Source organism: Paracoccidioides brasiliensis, assembly GCF_000150735.1.
Source record: "Paracoccidioides brasiliensis Pb18 unplaced genomic scaffold supercont2.12, whole genome shotgun sequence".
NCBI classification, from domain to species: Eukaryota; Fungi; Ascomycota; class Eurotiomycetes; order Onygenales; family Ajellomycetaceae; genus Paracoccidioides; species Paracoccidioides brasiliensis.
Window position 1 is genome coordinate 484353 of NW_011371369.1, and position 25501 is coordinate 509853.

Sequence of the window (25501 nt, forward strand, 5' to 3'; positions counted from 1 at the left end):
CCTGAAACACAACGCCCCTTTCTTTTTTTTTTTTTTTTTTTCCCATTATTCTCGTTTCAAAAGCTGCGCGCTTCGTCGTGCATCAAGCACCAAGCAAACCAATCCAACAAGAAAAGTACTTGCAGAGCAACACAAACCTCGATTTCCATTACGTTCCATACATTCATTCATTCATTCATTCACCGATTTAATTCACCCATCAGTCAGTCCTTTGTCAGGTCCTTCGTTGACGGTTTCAACCATCGTTCCCACAGAAACCAAACACTCCCTTTTCTCTTTTAAAAAGCAGCTGTCGGCAGGCCAGAGCTTGCTTCCTACATTACCTGCGCTACCGCTTTTACCTTCATCATAGCCACCCCAACCTTACATAAACACCCACAACCCACGGGTCGAGTTACTTGTAGTATCTGATTTTTTCGAACCCGAAACACGAAACACGCCGCTTGCCTGCGGCGCTGTTTGAGGTGAGGCATTGGCCTCACCCCGTTCTCGGCTCTACATCTCGTTTCCAACGGTTGCATGTGGGGATCAATCGCTGATCTTAAGAGAAGGCCCCAACCTTCTTTTTATTATCTGAAAGGGAGTCTCTTGAACATACACACACACACACACACACACACACATACACATACACACACCCCTTTGCGTGCGGCAGCCTTTAAAACACTTCAACGAAAGAAAATTAAAATATTACCGTATACCCCCCATGGCAACAGCCACGATGTCCAGCTCGCTGTCCCGAGCCTTTACAAGCGCACCCAAGAAACCCCTCGTGGTTTCAGCACCCATGCCCTACCGCGAAGGCCAGCTCAAATTACCCGCAGGCACCATCAAACGCAACGAGATCTCTCTGCCCGTGCAATTGCTCTCAACTACAAACCTGCTCGCATACACCGCACCCGATCTCGAGAAACCACGTCACAAGCTCCAATACCGTGATCAACACCAGCAACACCAGCAACACCAGCAACAATCGCAGACAACGTCAACGTTGAAGAAAACATCCGCATCGTCTGCCAATTCCTCCTCGTCCTCCTTCCGCTCCGCTGAAGATTCAGATGTCACTACAAACTCCTCAGCGGCATCCGTATCTTCCTCATCCTTTGTCCATACCTCCAGCAATACCCCCCTTATATCCCCTGAAATGTCTTCGGCAGAAGAACACTCCCCCGTCGCGCCAGAACCAAACCATCTATCCGGGTACTTCAGTAAGCCTGCCCGCTCCAGCTCTACCGACGAGGCCCACCGCCACCGCTCCTCCATGTCCTCGTCAATCTCCTACGCAACGCCCAAGCTACCACGGAGATCCATATCGCATACCAAGAAATTGCATCAGGAAATCGCGCGCCAGCGCTCAATATCACGGAGCAGTAGCAGCAGCAGCAGCAGCACCACCACCACCACCACCACCACAACCACCACAGGACCACCGCCAACTTCGCTCACACACTCCCACTCCCTCTCCCTCAGCCGCAGCCGCAGCCACAGTCGTAGCAACAGCCACAGCTCCAGCGCACGGCTAAGCACAGAACGCCTCCGCCCGCTCCCCGAATCAACCACCCTCCCCCCACCCTCCACCTCCCTATCAACCCAACAGCACCCCTTCGGCAAGGAACTCGAACAGGTCAACGAAGTCGCGGAGGAGTTTGGGTTCGGGGATCGTGCGGCGCATATCGCGCCTACGACGACGGTGACGGTGACGGCGACGGCGACGGCGACGGCGAATGATGCGATGTTCCTGGAGGATGAGAGGGTGCTGGCTTCGAAGGGGCTACGTAGGTTTGCGGTGGAGGAGTATGCGGTGGAGGTTGAGGAAGTTTATCGGGCTATTTTTGATGAAGGGTTTGTGGGTGGGGGGGATGTGTGGATATAGTGGAGCGATTGTACTCCCAGATGCCAAAAGGAAAAAAAAAGTGGAGAAAGACGACCGTTAGATGGAGGGGGTGAAACTCACTGGAATGGCTGGATCGATGGAATTTTTGTCCCTTTTCAAGTCAAAGCGGGACCAACCACTTTGCCATTCCAGAGTCATGATTTGATCTTTGTTGTTTCTGTGTTTTGGTTCGGTTTGTTAAACGGCTTGCTCTCTTTTACGGTTATGGTTTCTACTCTGCAGTTTTTCTTCCTTGCGCTAAGCTTTCTCTCTGTGCGCCTTTGCGCTTCCACCAAATGTTCCACTGTTAACACCACCCCCACCACACCCCACCTCCCACCAGCCCAGCTTGATATCGATTGAAAAATCTCTTTTACTATATTCCCCGCTCGCGCGTCTTTCTGTTGTATTTATTCATGTTCATGTTTGTTTTTAGTCTTACCTTTTCTTCCACTTTTGACGCTTTTTTTAACGAGTTATTTCGAAAGCCCACCTCCCACTTTGTTCATGATATCGAGTACACCAAGTTTTTAACAGAGGGGAAAATCCTTCGATTCTAATGTATCAATTATTGTTACATTGACAACTCTTTTTTTTTTTTTTTTTTTTTTTTTTTTCTGCTGCTTTTCAGTTTGTTTTGTTTCCCCCGCTCATTGAAATGGGCGGGACTATACAATTGCCAGTCTTGTGCTGAGGGGGATGTAACATGATATTACCAGCAGAATCAAAAAGTCTTAACCAGTACATTTATCTCAACATTTTCTCAATCCCTCTCATTCATTCATTTTTTTTTTTTTGTTTGCGACGTGACTTTTCTTCCTGCGAAGTTACAACTTGCAGTTTCACGGCTGAATTGAACAATGCGAGGGCTCTGTTACATCACAACTACACCACAGCTACACCTACAGCTACATACATCACAGCTAAACTTCCAACCCCCTCCTTGTGCCCTCCCTCTCGCCCTCATCTCTCCTGCCCAGTGGCTAGCTACTACGAACAGCATCCAACCCGAGGCTCACCCAAGTTACCCCCCGGTGCCTCCTTGTGCCCTGTCCCGACATAAACCGGGTTACACGCACTTCTCTATTGTCCTCCCTCTACCCCTCTGCCTCTGCGTTGCGTGGTGGAAGCGTTGTGGCGTAGTGACCATGACAATGGCTCTGGAGGCTATGTACGTGACCTAGGGTGCAGGTAGGGACCCGAATCCACCTGATATATTTTGTGTGTGTGTGTGTGTGTGTGTGTGTGTGTGTGTGTGTGTGTGTGTGTGTGTGTTGCGCCGGCTAAATATACATATTTTGGTTGCGTGGTCTCTCGGTTTGAAGGAGCGGGCTAGGGTTGGGAGGTCACGTGGATATTTGTGTGTATCATCTGTGAATGTAACCTGTCAGAGAACAGAACTGGGAAACGGATATCGGATGTATCAAGAGTATTTGGATATTTAATAAAAGGCGCAAAAGGTGGAAGACGAAAGAGAACTGTTTGTTTCTCGAGGAAAAGAAGGGGAAGATCACCCCGCCGCAGCTTGAACCTATGTACTCCGTCAGCAAGTTCCAATGGATTAGTTAGTTAACTATATACGTCGAAGTGACAAATTTGTAACTAGCTGAGGCAGCTTCCTTCACCGCTTTTCAAATGTTGGGGACAAATTTTGACAAACTTTTTTTCGCTGCTCCAAACATCGGGACAAAAAGAAATCCTTCCCACAACAACAACAGCAACAACAGCAACAACAACAACAACAACAACAACAACAACAACATCAACATCAACAACAACAGCAGCAGTAGCCCAGAAACCTGTTGCATCGTCATCGGCTCTCTTCCGCTCCCATCTTCATTTTTTCTGCTTTCACTGCTATCTACGTCCCATTTCGGGTGCTACTTTTAATAAAGGGAAAAGCAAAAGGGATTTAACTTCCCTCATGTCAAATCTTAGCCCTCGTCACTGGAGAGGAGGGGACATCACGATGATAATATGATTCTGCGTCATCCAATTGCCTCTTCGTGCATTCTTTCCTTACGGGCACCGCCTCTGGAGTTGCATTTAATATCATTATATACTCCTAGATTGTATTGCAGGGGAGAGATACGGAAATTCAGAACCACCTCTTAACAGTGCGTGAAAATTGTGTAGTGTTGCCGTTCTGGCCTGTGTGTTTTTGTCAATCACGGCTTTATCCGTACATCAATCTATATCCACATATACAGCTGCGGATTTCCGGGAAGTGCTGTACATATCTGAAATCTTATACCTCCCTTATCCATCTCCCCCCATCTCATCCGGCCTGCCTGATCTGACTCTGCCGTGACGAGTCGCACCGAGGCGATATCCATCCATCTTTCCGAACGTCTAGGACGAAGAAAATATTTTAAAAATTTGGAATAAAACTGAGAACGCCCATACGAAAGAAGAACCCTGCGAAAATGGTCTCTGCAGTCCCCGTCATCGAAGCCATGGCTACTGCCCCTTCCATCAGCTCCAAACTGAAACCGTCCAAATCCATCCTCAAATACCCCTCTTCCTCCTCTACCACGAGCATCATCGGCCAGAAGCGCAAGAGGATCGATATCAGCATGTCATCATCCGCCAGCGCAGACATATCCGCCTCATCCGACGCAGAACGCGATGACGGCAACTGGAATGCGAATGGGGATGGAAACGATGACGACGAAGACGACGACGGAGCTGCAAGTCCCATAACACGCCCATCATTACCGTTGAAGAAACGGGCCCGTGTCAAGTTCGAAATGGACCTGCATAATACTAGTGACAATAATGGGAATGATAATGGCAATAGTAACGGCATGAATGGCGAGAAGAGCACGGCGATGGTACGCGAGGAGGTCCGAAGGGCTATCCAGCGCCACCTAAATGGTGATAGCGAGTTGTACGATCGTGTCAAGGAGATATTTACGGCGGATCCGAAGGAGCTGGAGGAGGATGGGTCGGCTGTGTATGACGTCCCGTCCCCGAAGGTGTTGAGGAATTACTTGTTGGGTCTGTTTTCCAATGTGTCCAGTCTTGATGGGAGGTGTAGTGGGCTTGTGCATGCTGTGCTGGCCAGTGAGTGGCTGGGAAGGGATGAAGGGTATGTCAGGTTGTTTGTGAGGTTCTTGGGAACGCTGGCGGCAGCGAGGGGGACGTATTTGAATTCCGTGTTGAGGATGCTGGTGATGGGGCTGAGGCAGGGTGAGTTTTGCTATCCATTTTTTTCTCTGAGATATTCTTCTGTTTTGGACTACTCGATTTTGTGGAAATAGCCTGGCTAACTGACGATTCCCGTGCAGTCGATCCTCGTACTGGAAAGCTCCCTGGCTTCCCTGTTGTGTGTCCGTCGGAAATGTACGCCCGAGTTCACATGGCGACCAGTTATATCGTTCAGCTTGTTCCCGCCGGCAGCAGCGCCTTGTCTCCCCTGATTGCATCTAGTTTTCCGCATGACACAGACTCCACAAAGGCGCATATTATTTATACACGGAACATCATTAAGATCATAGACTACGCTCCTGAACTCCGCTCGGAAATCCTTGCTCTGATTACTGAGAAGCTTGTCAAGCTCGACGTGCAGTTTCAAGTGGATCTAGAGGATGCAGACGAGGATATAGACGACGACAATGTCCCGGACATGTCCTCCCCCGAGGAAATTGCATTGTGTGATGAGGACGGCATTGAGTCAGATGCTGAGACCGCCGCCAGTGACGACGACGATGACGGCATGGCTGATTCCGAAACCCAGCGTGCCAAAAAGCGCTCCGAAACCAAGCAAAAGATCGACTATATGATCGACCTCCTATTCGAATACTACTCCTCACCCTTCACAAATGGCACGTTCGACGAAAAAGAAACAGCCAACGACCTTCTCCTCGCCCACTTCCAAACCATAATCCTCCCCACCTACCGCTCCCGCCACACGCAATTCCTCCTCTTCCACTACTCCCAATCCTCCCCAATCTTCATCGACCGCTTCGCCACCACCTGCGTGCAAATCATCTTCTCTAAATCCCAACCAACAATCCTCCGCCAATACGCCGCCGCCTACCTCGCCAGCTTCGTCGCCCGCGGCGCCCGCGTCTCCAGCGAAGTCGTCCGTGACGTCTTCGACCTGCTGGGCACGCACCTCCAAAGCCTCCAGTCCGAATACGAACCCAACTGCCGCGGCCCGGACCTAAAACGCTACGGACCCTTCTACTCCACCGCCCAAGCCCTCCTCTACATTTTCTGCTTCCGCTGGCGCGACCTCACCAACGCCGCGTTGGAAAGCGACCTCTCCTTTCCTCCTTCCTCCTCCCCGCCGCACATTAACAATTTAGATCTCGACGACGTCCACTTCCCCCCGCAAATCAAAAACCTCCTCCGCCGCACCATCTACTCCAAACTCAACCCCCTGAAGGTCTGCTCCCCCTCCATCGTCTCCGAATTCGCCCGGCTCACCCACCACCTCTCCCTCATGTACATCTACCCGCTCATCGAGACGAATAAGAGGCTCCGCATCTCTTCATTCCGCAACCTAACGACGCTGGCGCTGGAGTCGCGGTTTGGGCAGGTGGAGAGGGAGATCAAAGCGGATGATGATGCGGGGCTGCTGCTTGATGCGTATTTTCCGTTTGATCCGTATCATCTGCCGAGGAGCCGGAGGTGGATTGTTGGGGATTATTTGGAGTGGAAGGGGATTCCGGGGGTGGATGAGAGGGGGGAGGGGGAGCGGGAAGGGAGTGAGAGGGGGTTTAGTGAGAGCGAGGAGGAAAACGGGTCGGATGAGGATTTGGCTTGCGGCTCCTGACCAGGAACCCCGTTCCTTTCTTTCTTTCATTCATTATTTCCGCCCCCCCCCCTTCTTCTTCCCTTGACGATTTCTCTTATTGACCTTGGTTGCCTCGAATGATGTTTCGAAATCTGGTTCATTTCCATATCCTGAGGTGGATTGGTCACATTTATCGGGATGATTTGTTGGGGTTTGGAGATTTCCCTTTTTATCCATTTTTTAATTATCAAGTTTTGTTTTTGAGAGCATTTTTGTCTACATTCCATTTCGTGCCTAGCTTTTTATTTTGTTCTTTTTATGTTTATTTATTTGTTTGATTTTGTGATTATTTGGTTACTCCCTATCTCCCATTTTCGTGGCGAGTGTTTGTCCATTCGTCTTGCCCCAAAGTCGTTGAAAACTGGACAAGTCTGTTTGGTGCGAGAAGAGCAAGCTTGGGATGAAAATAAAAGTATGGCGAAGGGGGTCTTTATGTGAATACGAGTTTTGAGTTAGACTGTTGGTGGAACGTAGGTGCTGTACCTGAACACTAGATCAGGACGGAAGATTAGGATAGTTAGCTGTAATCCACGTTGGAAATGAACAGATATATTCAAAGGAGATGAACTTCGATAGCCCGAAAGAAAAATCAACTGACGTTATAAACTGCACTGCTCTATACTCCGTCCGTCATTAATAATACAAAATCCAATAGTAGTCTATAAAACAGGCAACCTCTTCAAAATGTAAGAGAATAAATATATAAAAAAAAAAAAATGGTGTAAAAGAAAATGAAATCCAACAGACATGTATGTATATATACCGAACCAAAAAGTTAAAAAAAAAAGAAGAAGAAGAAAAAAAAAAAGAAGAAGAAGAAAAAAAAAAAGAAAAGAAAAGAAAAGAAAAAAGAAATCCTTCTCCATCTATTTCTACCTCCCCCTCTCAAAAATGCCCCTCATCTCCTCGCAAGCCTCCTGATACAAAAGATCCACAGACCCCTGATCCCTCAACGGATTCACGCTCTTATCCCACGCATGGCCCTGCCCCGCCACCATCATCGACCGCACCTTCTTCCCCAAACCCTCCAACTTCTTCGCAAACTCCTGCCCTTCCTCCAACAGCATATCCCACTCGCACACGTACAGAAACACATCTGCCGGCAGCGCCTCTGCCAGCATGGTATCTGTTGCACGCAGCGGGGAGGCGAAGGGGGATACCCGATCTTCCAGTCTGGGGACGTAGGACTCGTCGAAGAGGTTTGTGAGGAAGTCCGGGAGGCGTTTGTCGGGGTTCTTGGAGCGGTTACGGCGGGTTTCGCGGGTTATGACGAAATCGAGGATTGGGTACCAGGCGAAGATGCTTTGGAAGTTTATGCTGGGGGTTGGGGCTTGGGCTGGGTGGTGGTGAGTTTCTGTTTCTGGTTGGGGAAGGGAGTGTGTAGAGTGGTTTAGGTGGCTCAGGAGGAACTGGTTTGAGTCAATTTGGCCAAGGTCTTCGTAGCTATATCCGCTTGCTGGGGTATATACACCTGAAAATGGCTCCTGCTGTTGGTCCTGGTGCTGCTGATGCTGCTGATGCTGCTGATGCTGGTGGTGATGGTGGTGATGCAGTTCGATGGTACGATGATATAACCGCAGCGGTACGGTGACGGCCAGATTCCCCCCCGCGGAAAATCCTGTGAGACTCACGCGGCTCATATCCAGCGAGAGCACTTCTGAATTGGCTTCTAGATAGAGCAGGGCATCAACGCCATCGTCTACGGCAGTCGGGAACGGGTTTTCAGGTGCCAGACGATAATCTACGCTCACAAAGACGGCTTTGGCGCGAGACACGGCTATTCGCGCCCAGCGGCAATCGTCAGTTGCAGAACCGATAGTGAAGCCGCCGCCGTGGAAGTTTACGACCACGGGCCATCTTTTGCCGTCCGGGGAGTTGGTCTGGTAATTGGCCGGTGTGTAGAAGTGGAGGGTTATTATATCTTTTAGTTTAGAGAAGGAGGGAAGAGAACGGACGTGGGAAGCGCACACGTAAGAGATGGGGGAGGAGGTAGGTTTAATGGTTCTGGTGAAGCATGGGATAGGCGGACTGGGGAATGGGTAGCCGTGCAATATCATGCCGATTTTCATGAGGATTCGGAGGGTGGTGGCTTTGATGCGCAGCCATAGGCGGCTAGCTTGCTGGCGGTCATTTTGGGTCTGCTTTCTCGGTCCAGTAATGCATATATACATGACCTTGAGATGGGTTGCATAAGAACGAACGAGGGGGGGTGTCGGGGCGAGCGAACGTTGGGATAACTATTGGATATACAGGTGGGTGATTTGTCTGATTTTATCTCGAAACTCAATTATATGTTCACAACGGTACCTTTTGAAGACGTTAAACCATGAGATCTCGAAGTCTAACGTCGTGCGGAGGTTTGGAAGGTTTAACGAGTTGAACCGGCCCAGGAGGAGCGGGATTACGTCATCCTGCCCGGTTTTGCGTGAGTTACAACCGGAGACTTCATAACTAGCTCAACTTCTGTAGTTAGTCAGGTATTCGAGAGGTTTCATGGTACAGTGGCTCAGATCTATATTTTCTCGTCGCAAGCCGCTTCTAACGTCACCTGGCTGCCTTTCCAAGACCCTTTTGGCTACTGTGGGATTTCTCTCTCAGAAATTCCCCAACCACGAAGTTGCATTTGTAACACTTATGTGGCGAAGTTGCTGGGATCGCAATGCCATAGAAGACAGCTCTATGGGCCTCCCTAGGTATGTACGTCGAAAGTACATACATATGGTTTGCCTGTGGGAGCCTCGAAGCAGCAGACTTGGTGACGGACAGATCAATCGAACGCAGAAAGTCATTTTCCTTTTTGGAATCCTGTGCATTGATTCACAGCACAAGAGCTCTCTGCTGCTGTTTTACATACAGCAAGCAAATATAACTACAGAGTTGCCACTGTGATAGTGTCGCGGGTTGAGGCCATCTCCCTGCGAATCTACCCCACGGTAAGATTCGAATATCAGCTGAGATAGTTATTGATCTTCCGACAGTCGATAGACTCTTGAAGTTAAAAGGAGGTTAAGTATGTCTGATAGATAATGTTTAGGGAGTCCGGCGTCTGCTTTAGGAATCTTTTTGCGAATACTGTAGCAGACAATTAGTTACACCTTTGGTCTTTCTCCCGTTGTTCAGTCAAGCGCTATAAAGAAAGCCCACTTCCGGGACGATATACATAGTTAGCCCTCAGCCTTATTCACACGCAGGCATAGGGGATTATCAGACAAAAAGAGAATTTTTGAGGCGGAAGATGTGATGATGAATGAATAATGTTGTTGGTCAAGATTGTTAGTGAAAAGCCGAGGAAAACAACGGTGACATAAGCATGACATCATCTCCCCGCCTGTCACGGAGAGCCCGCAAGTCTCCGGATTTGTTGTGCCCGTCAAAACCAACTTTACATTCTCGGGCTGCCATTGGTAAAATGTACATAAAACGAGAAAGAAAACTAAATAGGAGACATCTATCGTGAGATTTAGGCCTGGTTGGACTCATGTTCTTGTGTGGGACTTCTATGACGATTGTATCGACTGGTGAACCCCTTCGCAGCTTTGATGCCATCCGACTTGCCGAATCCCTGGTATTTTTGAGTAGTCAGCCCTAAGAGCAACAATCCGGTACCCGCTTTCTTTTTATTCTGGCGCATTCCGTCTCGTTCTCGGTCATTTTGGGTTACTATTAGTCGTTTTATATCCGGGATCAGGGAGATGCCTTGCATTTGCTTAGAAATGACGAAATGGGGTTCCGCCTCCGGCTCTTCCTTTGATTATATATATTCCAACAGCCCCAGGAACAACTTTTTGGGACCTGACATGTTCTATAACTATGAAGCATAGAAGAAGGATCTGATCATAGGGGCTCAGCATACCTTGAAGTTTTAATTTTCTCAGATCTCAAGGATCCTTCTTGTCTGAGTACGTGTTGAAGTTCCTCGTCTTCGCTCATTTTCCCCTCCCCTCAATCTCTCTAACCCCTGTCGCCACGTTTGACACTAGCTGTTCCAGGCCATCAGAGCCAAATCAAGAAATCGGCAGCGGTTACGTCGTTTTTACACAAAGCTTGGTTGTTCCCCTTGCATCTTTTGGACCTGGCATGGACCAAATACCACTGTGTGGTTGCCAGAGTTAAAAATGGCGGCCGAACCCGCCCTCCCAGTTGTCGCGGAACGATCCTCCAAATCGACCGAGAAACATCAAAGGAATTTGTCTATCAACATGTCTATCAAAACAGCCCTGACGAAGCTGAAGGAAACAGCAAGGCCGTCTTCCGACAGTGAACATTCCCCGACTCGGAAAAGCCTAGCTAGCTTCTTCCTTGATAAAGATATCGCATCTTCCAGTGATGACTTATACAGCGATGATAGCGAAGGCATGAGTAAGAATGAGCAGAAACGAAGGGCACGGAAACAAAAACGGGAATCGGGAACGCGATTGAGCGGGGAAGTTAGGGAACACTCGGAAACACGCAGGAAGGAACGTGAAGAGCAGGCGGCGAGGGAAGAAACTGAGGAGATAAAGGCTCATTATGGAGATTTACCATTGATGCAGTCTAGAGAGCGCCCACGGGAGAATCTGTTAAAGTTTGACAATATCACGGTGGATTTGGTGGGTCAGGAGGTGATGTTTAGGGCCCGCGTGCATCATGTCCGACGTATGTCATCGAAGTTGGTTTTCATCGTCTTTAGACAACAGATCATCACTTTTCAAGGAGTGCTAGCAGAAAAAGCTGGGCAAGTATCTACTTTTATGATCCAATGGGCTGAGCATATCCGTGTCGGCTCGATTGTCAAGGTGAAAGGGAAGCTTAGCAAGTCGCTGGTGCCTGTTGTGGGATGCACAATTCATGACGTGGAGCTTGATATAGAGAAGCTTCATGTCATCGTTCGGAGGGAGGAACCGGTTCCATTCAGTGTTTACGAAGCAGAGCTCACAACTAGAGAGGAACATACCCACGATGGGCGGCGCAATCACATTCTGGACAAGACCCGTCTTTCCAACCGTATCCTAGACCTGCGCACTGACGCATCCCAATCCATATTTAGAATTCAGAGTGCAGTCAGCAATCTGTTTCACAGTGCATTGGATTCCCAAGGCTTCATTGAGATTCATACGCCGAAACTTCAGGGTTCCGCTACAGAGTCTGGTGCTAGCGTTTTCGAGGTCAGCTACTTTTCAAGAGCTGCCTTTCTGGCCCAGAGTCCACAACTCGCTAAGCAAATGGCTATTGCGAGCGACTTCGAACGTGTGTACGAGATTGGCGCCGTGTTTCGTGCGGAGAATTCAAATACCCATCGCCATTTGACAGAATATACTGGTTTGGATATTGAAATGGCGATCGACGAACACTACCACGAAGCGCTTGAAGTTATCGACAGCGTCCTCAAAGAAATTTTCAAAGGAATTTATGTTCGATACCGACGAGAGGTGGATATCATCAAGCATCAGTTCCCCCACGAAGACCTGGTTTGGTTAGATAAGACTCCAGTTATCCTGTTCTCTGACGGCATTAAACTTCTTAATGACAGTGGATGGCGCCGGGATGGTGAAGAACTTCCGACCAACGAAGATTTGGGGACTCGAGATGAGATGAGATTGGGCGAATTGATTAAGGAGAAATACCACACCGATTATTACATCTTGGATAAATACCCTCGGGTTGCAAGACCATTCTACGCTATGGAAGATCCTGAGAACCCTGAATTCACCAACTCTTTCGATATTTTCGTCAGGGGTCAAGAAATTGTTTCCGGCGGCCAGCGCATTCACGATGAAAAGATCCTCGAGAAACGAATGAGAGACGCTGGCATCGATCCATTAACAATGGAGGACTACCTGGAGGGCTTCCGTTGGGGTGCTCCACCTCACGCCGGTGCTGGCATCGGTCTGGAAAGATTAGTCATGTTGATCTTGAAGTTGGGAAATATTCGACTGGCCTCTATGTTCCACAGAGACCCTAAGAGCTTCCCTGCCATCCCAGTACCATCCATCCTCCCATACCCAGACTCATCCACTATCGATCCTCCGTGGGAGAGGGAAGAAAATAAACACCAGAACAACACCGATTTGCACCGCGAATTCCAGCCACTGGAGGAACTCATCGCCAACTACGGTGACGCAACGTCAACGTCATGGCCAGATCCAAAGTATAAAATCTGGCGCGACCACAGCACCGGCGCCGCCGTCGCGTACGTTCCCAGCAGTCACGGCTTCGCAATCATTCCAGGCAACCCGCTCTCGGACCCCAGTCAATACCACAAAGTAGCCGTCCGCTTCCTCCGTTGGCTCAAAAGCGAAACACACATGAAACCCATTTGGATCCTCTGCTCACTTCCCCTCGAAGAGGTCTTGGGCGATAAGCTGGGTTGGCGCACACTTTCCTGCATTGGAGAGGCACGCATCGATCCATCCCGCAACCAAGCCGCAGCAGACGTGGATATTTCCAAGAAAATACGCCACGCGGAGCGCGAGGGCGTCAAACTCCTTACTATCCCGACCGATAAACAACTGCCAGAGGACCTGACTTCGAAAATCGACGCACGCATCGCAGACTGGCGCGCCCACCGCAAGGGGCCGCAGATTTATCTCTCGGAAATCAAGCCATGGCGAGACACGCGAAATTACCAGTACTACTATGCCGTCGACAAGGAAGGGACTATCTGTGCCTTTGTCGCATTGGCCCGGCTGGCGGGGAATAGCATGCAGATCAAATACAGCCTGGACTTCCCTGGGTCGCCGTCGGGGGCGATCGAGTCCCTTATCACCCACGCGATTCAGTCTGTGGCCAAGTCGGGAATTAAGTCACTCACTTTCGGTGCCGGGGCGTCGAACCACCTAACACAGGGACACAACATGTCTGGGGCAAAGGCTAAGTTGCTGCAGAGCACGTATGATACGCTTGTCAAGCAGTTTGGACTGAATCGCAAGACGGAGTTTAGAGTTAAGTTGGGTGCGTATGAGGAGCCGCTTTACATTGCTTACCCGCGCAATGGGATGGGTTCGAGGGGTATCAGGGCTATTCTGAACTTTTTGGAAGATTGATTCCTGTGCTTAAGGATTCTTAATTGATGATTACGATGATTGATATGATGTCTACCTGAATGGGATGTTGTTTGCGGCTGATAACTAATGACCACACGTGATCGATTATGAACCTACCCCCTTTCTGTGTATGTCCATACCAACTCCAACCTGCTCAAATTTAGTTTCCCCTTAGAAAAAATGTAACGAGATGCTTTGCACTTGGATATGTGCGGTTATATGTATGAATGTATATCATGATGTTCTAGATGTGGATTTTCTACTTTCTCATAGCTAAGCTTGATGGAATTTACTCCGCTTCTTGCTTCGTTCCCTCTGTAGACTAGAACAATGATATCAACCATCGGCGACGTGGTGTTGTTAATAGCTAGAAGGCATTGAGTTTAAGCATGGGGTTCTGACGGCAGTTCTGGCCAAATATATTGATACGTTTTGATAAAAACAGGCGAAATTGTGAGGTAAGTTAAAATATAAACGACAGAGGAGAACCCGCTCGGAAACTTGCGCCAACGGATAGGGAAAAGTCCATAGCTCTAGTTCCACTGAAAAACTTTCAACCCTGCACTCGGAATGTCCTGCCGCTTGCGGTTTTTCTTTCCCGTTCCTCATTCTCCGGCCGGGCGCGATTGAGAACTGTGGTTTGCAATTGTTAGATTCTTTTAACTGGATCTAAGCTTGATACGAAAACGGCATGTACGTACCTTGCAGGAAGTCTGCTGTTCGTCTCCGCATTCTTGTGTGGATATAGGCCTGTTGCAGCGGTTAGAGGATAAGATAACATAAATAAATCAAGATTATATGAGTACCTTTGAAGCCTTGATGTGGTAGTGGAAATAATCGCGGAAGGTTTGGATGTGGGAAATATTCTCGCCGCGTCGTTGAGCAGTTAGGTGTCGAGGGAAGAGGACTAGGTGAGATTGAGATGTTAGTTTCCAGAATAGTAGAGAGAAAGGAAAAGGGGGTTAACAAGGGATTGACAGTACCAAAAGTAATGTAACCGAAGTCGTGGTCTCCGGAAGCCTTGACACCGGGAATTCCCTGGATTTCGAGAGGGGGGTCATGGCGGAAAAGCACTTGAGGTGCATTCTGGATTGCTCGTCTTCTCGCATCAACGAACTCCTGTAGGATATGTCAGAAAAATGCCATGATTCCCTAGAAGTTGTGATATCAGCAGATGCAGAACATACTTGCAAGAATACTTTGCCAAATATCTTATCAGTCTCATCTCGGAAAATTGTGCTGAAGATCACGGTCACTCTATCATGGCTGGCCTTGATGTATATTGCCTCCTGCTCCCGATAATGGATCGCCATAACCTCTCCACCTTCCTTTACACCCTGGGGCGCTGATTCAGAGGTAAATCTCGCAGCCTCCTCTTGCAGTCTCGCGAATTCGTCAAACGCTTTCTCAAATGGGGCAGCCATCACATTTCGTTTCATGAGCGCGATACGGTTCACCAAGTCTTCCTTAGCCTCCGGTTCAGCTGGGAGATTTTCTAGGTCCACTAGAATTGAAAAATCATATCCGGGCTCCGGGGAGACGATGAACGGGCCATATTCCCTCTCCAGGACACTTTGTGCCCCGTACTGCACCAGTTCTCGGAAGCATTTGACGGAGATGGAAATGAGGATTTTGGATTTCGTTTCGGGTGTAGAGAGGTGGAAAGTTACGCCGTCGAAGTCGGAAACAACTTGATCAATGGATACTGGGGGGGTTCTATTGGCAGAAACGCATTAGCAGTTGACGAGTATGTGGATGGCTCCGTATACGGAGGCGATGGGCGACTACGTATCAGAATTAGTGGGGGTGGAGGGGGAGGGATGCGACATACCCAGAGAACCGCTCGGTTAGGAGGGATTGGATCAGGACATTTTGATAATCTAGAAGGAGCATGATTGCAGATTGGGGATCATGACAACTTTATCGAAAAAAGTATTCTGTGAAACGAATGGCAGAGATATACCTCCCCAGGCAGTTGTTTGATGTGCTGTTGAATCAGCATCGCCGCAAGCAAACTGACGAAAGGTTTGGAACGGAGGACACCTGCCACATTGGTCTGTACTGCCGGCCGTAGCCTACGTTCCGCCCAAGAAAAATAAAGCTGTTTGAACGCAACCCTAACAGCTGCCAAATTTCTGCTTGCGCTGCCAGGCGGAAAAATGGTCAAGTCATACTTGTAAGTGAAGCTTCTAATGCACCAATTCCCTTACTTAATTTCCAGGAACTAATTTATTTTAATATATATTAGGAAATTCGAGCCATCAAAGACTTTTGGACTCATTGCTTCTGCGTCGTCAAATGCTGTCTGGACGCCCGACGAATATGTCTCCGCCGAAACTCGCCAGACAAGCGCAGGACGAGCAGTCGTTGGCGCAGGAGAGGAAGTCATCTGCTGGGATGTAAAAAAGGGTGAACTGCTTAGCAAATGGCGGGATATCGATTGCAGCGCACAAGTTACGGTTATTTCACAAAGCAAGACGGATGAGGATATTTTTGCGGTTGGGTAAGATTTTCTCTCCTCCCACCCCTTCCAACCTAAAAATATAATTTTTAATGGGATCTAATGATACATTGGTAAAAATAGGTATGAGGATGGCACAATCAGAATATGGGACTCGAGACTGGCGACGGTTCTGATTTCTTTCAATGGCCATAAAACTGCCGTTACTCAACTAGCATTTGACGGTTCAGGAGTGCGACTGGCCAGTGGTTCCAAGGACACAGATATTATAGTATGGGATCTAATCGCTGAGGTTGGGATTGTAAAACTACGCGGACACACAGATCAAATAACATCCATCAATTTTTTGACCGGATCGAGCCCCGTTGACGGTGACGGTGATTCCGTAATACCAGGCAGCAATAACCAGGACCGCTTCCTCTTGAGTACGGGGAAAGATTCTTTGATCAAAATCTGGGATCTTCTGTCTCAACACTGTATCGAAACGCATGTCGCTCAGAGCAATGGAGAATGTTGGTCTCTTGGACTCTCACCTGACCAGAGTGGATGTATTACTGGGGGTAACGATGGTGAACTTCGAGTGTGGTCCATCGATGCAAATGCCATGGACGCAGTAGCGAAAGAAACTGGGGCAACGGATGGGCGCAAAGTACTTGTGGACAGAGGCAATTTGTATCGACAGGGCAAGGACAGAACGATTGGCATCCACTTCCACCCGCGGTTAGATTACATTGCGGTCCATGGAGCTGAGAAATCGATAGAGATCTGGCGTATACGTACAGAGGCAGAGGTGCAGAAGAGTCTAGTAAGGAAGCGAAAACGGAGAAGGGAAAAGGCTGGAGAGCAAGGCGGTGAGAACGAGTTGGAGAATGGTGCGGATGTTGATAAATCAGACCCTATTTCCTCAGCTCCAATATCTGAGGTGTTCGTGTCCCATACTATTGTCAGAACGGGCGGGAAGATTCGCTCCGTGGACTGGATGGGCGGGAAGGGTCTTAAGTTACTTGCTGCAACAACGAACAACCAATTGGAGGTGTACCGTGTGACTGCTGCTGAAAAACGGAAAACGAAAGACAGCGATGAGACCGAGTACAGTCGCACATTTTCCGTGGATATGCCTGGCCACCGTACGGATATTCGATCGCTTGCATTGAGCTCTGACGATAGGATGCTGTCATCTGCTTCAAATGGAACTTTGAAAATTTGGAACGTCCGGACGCAAACCTGCCTGCGAACTCTGGAATGCGGCTACTCCTTGTGTTCTGCCTTTCTTCCCGGAGACAAAATAGTGGTGGTGGGGAATAAAAACGGGGACCTTGAAATGTTCGACATCGCCTCTTCTACGTTATTGGATACGATACAGGCACACGAGGGCCCGATATGGGCGCTACATGTTCACCCAGATGGAAAATCTATTGTTACTGGAAGTGCAGATAAGACCGCTAAATTCTGGGATTTCAAGGTTGTGCAAGAGGAGATCCTTGGCACGAAACGGACGACTCCTCGACTAAAGCTGGTTCACACGAGGACACTTAAAGTAAACGACGATATCCTCAGTATTCGGTTCTCTCCCGACGCGCGACTCATTGCAGTTGCCCTTTTGGATAATACCGTCAAAGTTTTTTTCGTCGATACCTTGAAGCTTTTCCTGATATTGTACGGCCATAAACTTCCCGTCCTTAACATGGATATTTCATACGACAGCAAGTTAATCGTCACCTGTTCTGCGGATAAGAATGTGCGACTCTGGGGCTTAGATTTCGGCGATTGCCACAAGGCGTTCTTCGCACATCAAGACAGCATCATGGCTGTAGCCTTCATACCCAACAATAATGAAGGCAACGGCCATCACTTCTTCAGCGCTAGCAAGGATCATGTAATAAAGTATTGGGACGGCGATAAATTTGAGCAGATCCAAAAGCTTGAAGGGCATCATGGCGAAATATGGTCTCTAGCCGTTAGCCGCTCTGGAGAATTCGTCGTTAGTGCAAGCCATGATAAAAGTATACGTATATGGGAGCAAACCGATGAGCAAATATTCCTGGAAGAAGAACGGGAGAAAGAACTGGAAGAGCTCTATGACAGCACACTGGCAACGTCACTTGATAGAGACGACGAGGATGCAGAAGGGGAGCATAAAGCCGAGGCAGTTGCAGCTGGCAAGCAGACTGTTACGACTCTCATTGCGGGTGAGAAAATCGTGGAGGCCCTCGATCTAGGCATGGAGGACATCGAATCATTGCGGGAATGGAATGAGCTGAAACTAACAAATCCCAAAGCCGCACCACCGCCTCGCAACCCGGTATATTTAGCTCTTGGTAACATCTCTGCTGAACGCCATGTGCTCAGAGTCATACAAAAGATTCCAGCAGCCGCACTCCAAGATGCCCTCCTCGTCCTCCCCTTTTCAAAACTCCCCTCTCTGTTCACATTCATAAATATCTGGGCAAAGAACGGGTGGGAGATCCCACTTACCTGTCGCGTCCTGTTTTTCATGCTCAAGACGCATCATCGCCAGATTGTCGCGAGCAAAATGATGAGGCCCATGCTTGATGGTATTCGGGGGAATCTTCGTCGTGTCCTTACCAAGCAGAAAGATGAGATGGGATTTAACATCGCTGCGCTCAAGTTTATAGGCAACCAGGTCCGGCAGCGGGGGCGGTCGGACTACGTTGATGAGGAGTTGTGGGAGAAGGAAGAAGAGCGGGAGAAAGGAGGGAGTAAAAAACGGTATTTCGTCAACGTTTCCTAAGAGAGTGCATTTCATTTTGAGTGCGTTCTGTGTTACATATACATTTAAATCTTTTCAGTTGTTGTTTCTAGCGTCTACATTGAAGGGGAGTTGGATAGGAACTGTCTCTCTTGGTCTAAAAAAACATAATGGGTCAAATAGGGCAAGTTTTAATGGGATAGATAATTGAAGCAATCAACTTTCATCCATGAAAGCATCTTCTTCCTTTATTTTTAATCAGCTATTATTTAATAAAAACTTTTTAAGTGTCTCCAAAATTATATAGCTTTGACACATTAGAGGGAATATCAGCTGTTGCAGTTACGCCCGAAATCAACCAGACCGGCTTGATATCGAGTATGGTTGGAATATCCACCCTGGCCTCGGTAGGATTAGTCCAGCCATTGAGCACCAGCATGCACATAAACGCAGGATTCAGTATAGTAGCTCACTTCACCAATGCGTCCATTCCATATCTGCTGGCAGGGAGATCTGCTGTAACCTAGATACCAAACCACCAACACAGGTTAGCCATCATACTCGACCAAACCCAAAATATAAACGATGGTGAAATTGCAAGATAAAACAAGATGCCACAACATCACCGCATAATCCCAACTCCTGCTCCTCATTAGAGAGAAAGCAAGAGCAAATAAGAGCACACGGTACATTGCGACGGCTTGTGTTTTCTCTTTTTTTAACTTTTCTCAGTAGAACCATTATAAGCACCGACGACATTTTAATTTAAATAACCGCCCCTCAATGAAACTTCAAACACCATCCCATCGCAGAAAATCGGGAAATTTCACACCCTTCCTCACCTCCCAATCAACATATGACGATGTAAATCGAAAAGTGAAGAGGAGGGGAAAAATTCCCAAATCTTCTGCTGGGGACGTGTTGCATTTGCGGTCCCATGGAGTTTGATAGTGACGGCATGTCATACCTCTTCCGGCTCTTCCTAAAATTGTATTCGGTTCTTGGATGTATCTCATCATGTCAAGTTTGTGGGTAGGCAGGTAAATAAAGCAATGGGGATAGGGAATTGGCCGACCTTTCGCACGGAGGAGAAAGGGTATCGCCGGGGAAATTGGATGGTTTCTCACTTATTATTATTGCTAATCAGGATTAGAGCCTTTTGGATAACAAAGCCAGTGCTGGACTTCATAGGGTAAATCCGTTATTGTTTCAATTGTTTGTGCGCTTGTTGAAGAGATTCAGATGTTGATGTTGAGAAAACTCGAACAAAATTTCCATCTGGTTTAAACCCTTAGGATCACGTGCAGCAATACCGTCCAGGTGAATTTCTCTTTTTTTGAGTATTAATTTCTTCATTTTCCTGGAACAAAACGATAGAAAAAGAGTCTCTAATATCATAAATTTTTAATCACAAAACATATTTGATATTTTCTGATTCTCATACATGAAATAAAATAAATATATAAATAATAATTATTATTATTATTAACTAAAGTAGTTCACTGAATGTGTAGATATTTTTTTTAACTTCAAAAGTCTAAGGTATGCGCAGGCATTGGCTTATTATGATGCACAACCGTGGTTACTCACTTAACAGTAGCGGAGCGGACAGGAGGCCCTGTTTTCCACCCCGTATGGTCGTATGTTCTAGAATTAACTCTTCTTGCCATGATGAACCCCCGGTGCCTCGAGGATATCAAAGCTATTAAAGAAATAGGGGATTTGGCATTAACCAATTATGACTGTGCGATTTTGTGAGAGGGAAGTTTGGGTATGCGATGAAAAGACCTTCTAATGTAATGTTCAACTGATAATTCAGAATTCCCTTACGCAACGCTATATTCCAAGTAAAGCAAAACTCCTTAAACGCTAGATCCCGCACATCCATAATTCGTAAAATATCATCATCGCGTAACGGCCTGGGGCAAGTGGAAGCCCAAACATCATGACGACTGCTTCATCGTCCCACATGCAGAACAAGTCCACCACTTAGTTTCCATAAAGGTACCACAAGAGGTGCATACCCAGCCGAGAGGCTTCTCGGAGGTTTTCTTTTCCAGTGACATAAGAGCATGTATGGCTTTGTCCCGCGGTTTTCGGGATGCTCCAGGAGTGGAATGTCGTAGATCAGCACGGGCCCGTTGGACTGGACGATCGGGAGCAGGGAACTCAAACACCTGAGGTCGTTCTGAGGAGCATGCATCACAACAGAGAAAATTTGAAGGATTCACAAGGGTGCATATCGGGCACGCCCAGCTCTCTGGGTCGACGCTGTGGTCATTTGTCAGATCATTCCAGGGACTATCGGGTGGCTTTCGCTGTGGCGTTGAATTAAATATAGGTTTCGTATCTTGGGGTACGGGTGGAGGCGACAGTGACGAGCGGGGGCCAGCAGGGTGGGAGGGACTCGGTGCAATATATGAGTTTCCATATTGCTCCCTTTCTTCCTCCTGAATCAGATCAATGTACGCCTGTATGATAGCTTGTTCATTCGCGTCTTCTTCCTCCGCCTTTGTTTTAAATCCATTTTTCGATGCCTCATCTGCCAATTTCTTCCCTTCACTCGTTCCACTAGCACAACCTTTGGTTACTGTTATTCGCCTCTGGACCGCATCTGCAATAACCTTCCGCATGTCTGTGCCACGTAGAATGGGAGTCCCGCCAACTTTCCTCCCGGACCCAGCTGTAAGGGTATTCTGTTTATCAGCTGCAACACGGGCAAGGCGGCGAGCCTCATGGAGGGGTATCCTTGCCCCACCGAGCCGTTTGCCTTCAGATAAGAAACCTTCACCGGTATAACCCTTCAGAGCAAGTTGCATATGCTCATCGCGAAGTTGGTTCCATAGGGCATGAAACTCCTGGTTGTGAGGGCCATGGACAATATGGCATAACCTGGATATTTTGTTAAACCCTGCAAGTATCCATACGCGATCACTGGCAACTTACTCATGAAGCATAGTATCAAGAACCTGGTCTAGAGGGAGAAACTGGTTGTCGTCAAACGGATACCTTAGCCGCAGGCATATCTTCTCACCCCTATTTATGTTTATTCCAAGAAGGCTGCGCTCTGGATAAAATTCGGCAAGCGTGCCAACTCTCCAGCCACGCTGGCGCATTATTGGCTTGACAAGAGATGCGATTTTCCGGAGAGTTGTTAGGGCTTCCGCCTCTCGTGGTTTGTGTTTGAGATGCTCAAACTCGGAGACCAAAGGGTCAAACTCCCTCATTTTGAAGCAGGTTCACAAGAACAGAACAGAGAAAGGGATATTATAAATAATTTATCAGATCCAAAAAAAAAAAAAAGAAAGAAAGAAAGAAAGAAAGAAAGAGAAAGAGAGAGAGAGAGAGAGAGAAAGAAAACGAAAAAGAAAGGTTTCAAAATATGGGAATCGAACTCGCAGACTGAGATGGAAACTAAAGACGAAGAAAAAGATATATATATATATATATATATGCCTTCCAGAGAATTGCGGAGCGGAAGAGGCTGCTAGATATCTACATTGTCAGCAACCAAAGGCTATTCGCCTTAGTGAGTGGCTGAGGCTTAGTTAACTAATCAACGGATGACAAATCCACCCAATCTTGCCGTCCCGTCCGCAGAGAGAAAAACGATGGATTGCACCGTTGTTCTACTGTCTCCTGCATATCCAATAATCTGGGGCATCTCAAAAGAATCGGAGCTCGTCTTCCTTTCAGCCTTAGATGTATATATATATCACGTGTTGGAGATTCCCCCAAATCCAGATCATCGTCCCCCGAAGGCGGTGGGATGGGGCATAACGGTGCAAATACTGACTGATATCATCACTCGTAGATTTTAAGATTTCCTGGAAGCTGAAGCTGAAGCCGAACGGTTGTTGAAAGCATCTTGTACATCTCCTAGTCCAACTCCATAGCGGTTATCATCTCTGAAGCATAATGACGAGTGACGACGAGTTCTTCTTTGACTACGTAAGTTTCGACGCCACTGTCTTACTTCCGGTGATAATCGCTAACACAAATATCTTGCCAATCCCAGCTTGCTACCATCCCAAACCATGTGAAAAAGTACTCGTCCCAGGTTGCGGACTCTGTAAATGAACACGTGGATCAGCTCGCAGTAACTGTCCGAGATACGCTATGTCGACAATCTTGGTTGCCGTCAGCAGTTAAGCCTGTTGGGAGAGCCGCATCAGAACTTTCCTCACCACCTCCACCACCATCGTCCTTCGGCCGTGTACAAGCATGGGTGTCGAGAAACCGTGCCTGGACGGCAGCCATCGTCGCATTCGTCGGAACTGGAGCCCTCCTGATCTATGGAAGCAAAAAGCTTAGCATCAAGAAAAGAAAAGCCCGAAGTGCCAGTAATGGTGCTCGCAAGGAGATCGTTGGTGTGTACAGCTTAAGAATGTGAAATATTTTTTTCAGTTGGACAGCACGCACTGACATATTCAAATAGTTATCGCCGGGTCCCCGAATGAGCCCATGACCAAGTCTGTTGCGAATGATCTCGAGCGCCGTGGCTTTATCATCTTTGTTACCGTCACTTCGTTAGAAGAGGAAAATCTCGTGAAAGCAGAGGGTCGCGAAGATATCCGGTCTTTATGGATTGATCTAGCAACTGTACAGAGGAAACCTCATGTTGTATAATGTCGTTGGATAACAGGCTAACCAAACATAGACGCCCTTGACTCCGTCGGAGATCCATCCGTCTCTGCATATTATTCAGTCCTTAATCACTCAACCGCAGTCTCCTGTTGCTGGAATACCACCACATATTTGCCAGCTAAGCGGTTTGATCATCATACCATCTTCAAAGTTCCCCACGGGACCTGTTTCAACCATTCCAGCATCGAACTGGGTTGACAATATAAATACTCGTCTTTTATACCCCATACTGACAACACAGCTCCTCCTACCACTCCTTACTTTGAAAAGTAATAGCAGCTCAATCGTCTTGCTTTCACCTTCAATACAGTCCTCACTATCTGCGCCATTTGCAAGCCTGGAAGTCACAGTAACTCGGGGATTATCTGGCTTTGCAACCACCCTGCGACAAGAGCTCCGACTTCTGCAGCGTGCTAACAACACCTCTAACAATGGCGTTGAAGTGATCGAGTTAAAACTTGGAAATATCGATTTGGGCCGCCAGTTCCGGAATGGCCACAATCAAAATACAGGAACAGAGGTCCTTACCTGGCAGCCGCGGCAAAGGGCGGCGTACGGTTCATCGTACTTGTCCAGCATCGATAGCAAAGCTGGAAAATTAGCCGGTGCAGTTTATGGTTCTCCGGCCAGAGAGCTACATTTTGCGATCTTTGACGCCCTTGCCCCCGTCCCCAAGTCGTGGTTTGGCAGGCGCAGACGGAAGAAGGCCACTGTTTACGTTGGCAAAGGGTCCAGAACTTACTCCATTGTCGGGAATATTGTTCCTGGTGGGTTGGTAGGGTGGATGCTTGGGCTGCGTTCGGCGAGCAACGGCTCACCAGTTGACTCGAATTGGGATTCTCATAGCAGTGGGGCGAACAGCGAAACGGGCTGGGAGAAACTTGGATAAAAGGAGGATATTTTGCTCCCATTTTGCTCCCATCCAAATCTATTATAATTATCAACTATATACCTCATATTTATATATGCAGATATTCTCTTCCATGATTCAGTTATTTTAAGGATTACGTGTATATGTACATGTTTTATAGACGGCGTTTCTTCGAGCCATTGCGTGGGTTGGCCGGTAAAAACTTTCATTTTTGATGCCGGTGGTTTCTCAAATTGCTTTATAACAATTCCTTTAATGACCTCCTCTTTTGAATGAAAAGTGCAAGATCTATTCTAAACGTTTTCATATTCATCAATAAAGGTCTTGAGGAAATACAGCGCCTGAGATTATTCAACACTTCATACTAGTTATGAAGTACAAATCATAATATATAATATTAAAAAAATATATATAGTAAATAAAGTTTAATTTTCATTCATTTTCTTCTTATAATTTTTTATTTAAACTTATTTAAACTTATTAAATTATTAAATATATTTATATAATTAAAAAATTAAATTTTTAATTTAAAAATTTTTTTAACTATTAATATTTATAAAAAAATTAAAATATATATATTATAACTATTATTAAAATATATAATAACTATCTATTTTTTAAAATTTATTTAATTAAATAAAAATATAAAAATATATTTAAATATTTAAACTTATAAAAAAGTTAATTTTAATAGAAATAATAATTTTAAAATAATAAATAATATTTATAGATAAAGAAAATTAGTTTTTTAAATTAAAGATATATAAAATATAATAAATTTATTATTTTTTAATTAAGTTAAATCTATTATAATAAAAATATAAGTTTAAAAATTTATTAAATATTATAGAAAATTAAAGATTAAAATTTTATATAAATATATATATAAATAATTTTAATAAATAAAAAATATAATAAAAATATTTATAACTTTTATAAAATTAATTTTTATATAAAAGTTATATCAATAGTTAAATTAATAATTCAATTTATTTAAATATTATATATAATAATTATATTAAAATTAAAAATTATTATATTTTATGATAAAAAATATTATTAATTTATTAAATAATTAAAATTAATAAAAATTTAAAATATAAATAAATTAAA

At 46.5% G+C, this 25501-nt stretch overlaps 8 protein-coding genes across 8 annotated transcripts; 5 read left to right on the forward strand and 3 right to left on the reverse strand.

The window, feature by feature from the left end:
• Positions 1-706: 706 nt before the first annotated feature.
• PADG_07729 (uncharacterized protein) lies at positions 707-1873 on the forward strand (the record flags this gene model as incomplete). Its single annotated transcript, XM_010764717.1, has 1 exon — positions 707-1873. The coding sequence occupies one exon, from the start codon at positions 707-709 to the stop codon at positions 1871-1873; it is 1167 nt and encodes a 388-aa protein (XP_010763019.1).
• A 2426-nt stretch (positions 1874-4299) lies between these two features.
• PADG_07730 (rDNA-binding RNA polymerase I transcriptional factor) lies at positions 4300-6656 on the forward strand (the record flags this gene model as incomplete). The annotated part of the gene is made up of 2 exons (XM_010764718.1): positions 4300-5065; positions 5164-6656. The coding sequence occupies 2 exons, from the start codon at positions 4300-4302 to the stop codon at positions 6654-6656; spliced, it is 2259 nt and encodes a 752-aa protein (XP_010763020.1).
• Positions 6657-7549: 893 nt separating this feature from the next.
• Positions 7550-8848, reverse strand: PADG_07731 (uncharacterized protein; the record flags this gene model as incomplete). The annotated part of the gene is made up of 1 exon (XM_010764822.1): positions 7550-8848. The coding sequence occupies one exon, from the start codon at positions 8846-8848 to the stop codon at positions 7550-7552; it is 1299 nt and encodes a 432-aa protein (XP_010763124.1).
• A 1944-nt stretch (positions 8849-10792) lies between these two features.
• PADG_07732 (aspartate-tRNA(Asn) ligase) lies at positions 10793-13699 on the forward strand (the record flags this gene model as incomplete). Its single annotated transcript, XM_010764823.1, has 1 exon — positions 10793-13699. One exon carries the CDS (start codon positions 10793-10795, stop codon positions 13697-13699), a length of 2907 nt encoding a protein of 968 aa, XP_010763125.1.
• A 553-nt stretch (positions 13700-14252) lies between these two features.
• PADG_07733 (uncharacterized protein) lies at positions 14253-15592 on the reverse strand (the record flags this gene model as incomplete). Its single annotated transcript, XM_010764824.1, has 6 exons — positions 14253-14332; positions 14401-14449; positions 14506-14606; positions 14683-14818; positions 14887-15415; positions 15531-15592. 6 exons carry the CDS (start codon positions 15590-15592, stop codon positions 14253-14255), a joined length of 957 nt encoding a protein of 318 aa, XP_010763126.1.
• Positions 15593-15858: 266 nt separating this feature from the next.
• On the forward strand, positions 15859-18912 carry PADG_07734 (snoRNA-binding rRNA-processing protein DIP2; the record flags this gene model as incomplete). The annotated part of the gene is made up of 3 exons (XM_010764825.1): positions 15859-15875; positions 15948-16202; positions 16284-18912. 3 exons carry the CDS (start codon positions 15859-15861, stop codon positions 18910-18912), a joined length of 2901 nt encoding a protein of 966 aa, XP_010763127.1.
• Positions 18913-20813: 1901 nt separating this feature from the next.
• PADG_07735 (metalloendopeptidase WSS1) lies at positions 20814-22097 on the reverse strand (the record flags this gene model as incomplete). The annotated part of the gene is made up of 2 exons (XM_010764826.1): positions 20814-21762; positions 21817-22097. 2 exons carry the CDS (start codon positions 22095-22097, stop codon positions 20814-20816), a joined length of 1230 nt encoding a protein of 409 aa, XP_010763128.1.
• A 691-nt stretch (positions 22098-22788) lies between these two features.
• Positions 22789-24406, forward strand: PADG_07736 (uncharacterized protein; the record flags this gene model as incomplete). The annotated part of the gene is made up of 4 exons (XM_010764719.1): positions 22789-22821; positions 22889-23240; positions 23309-23472; positions 23531-24406. 4 exons carry the CDS (start codon positions 22789-22791, stop codon positions 24404-24406), a joined length of 1425 nt encoding a protein of 474 aa, XP_010763021.1.
• Positions 24407-25501: the final 1095 nt, after the last annotated feature.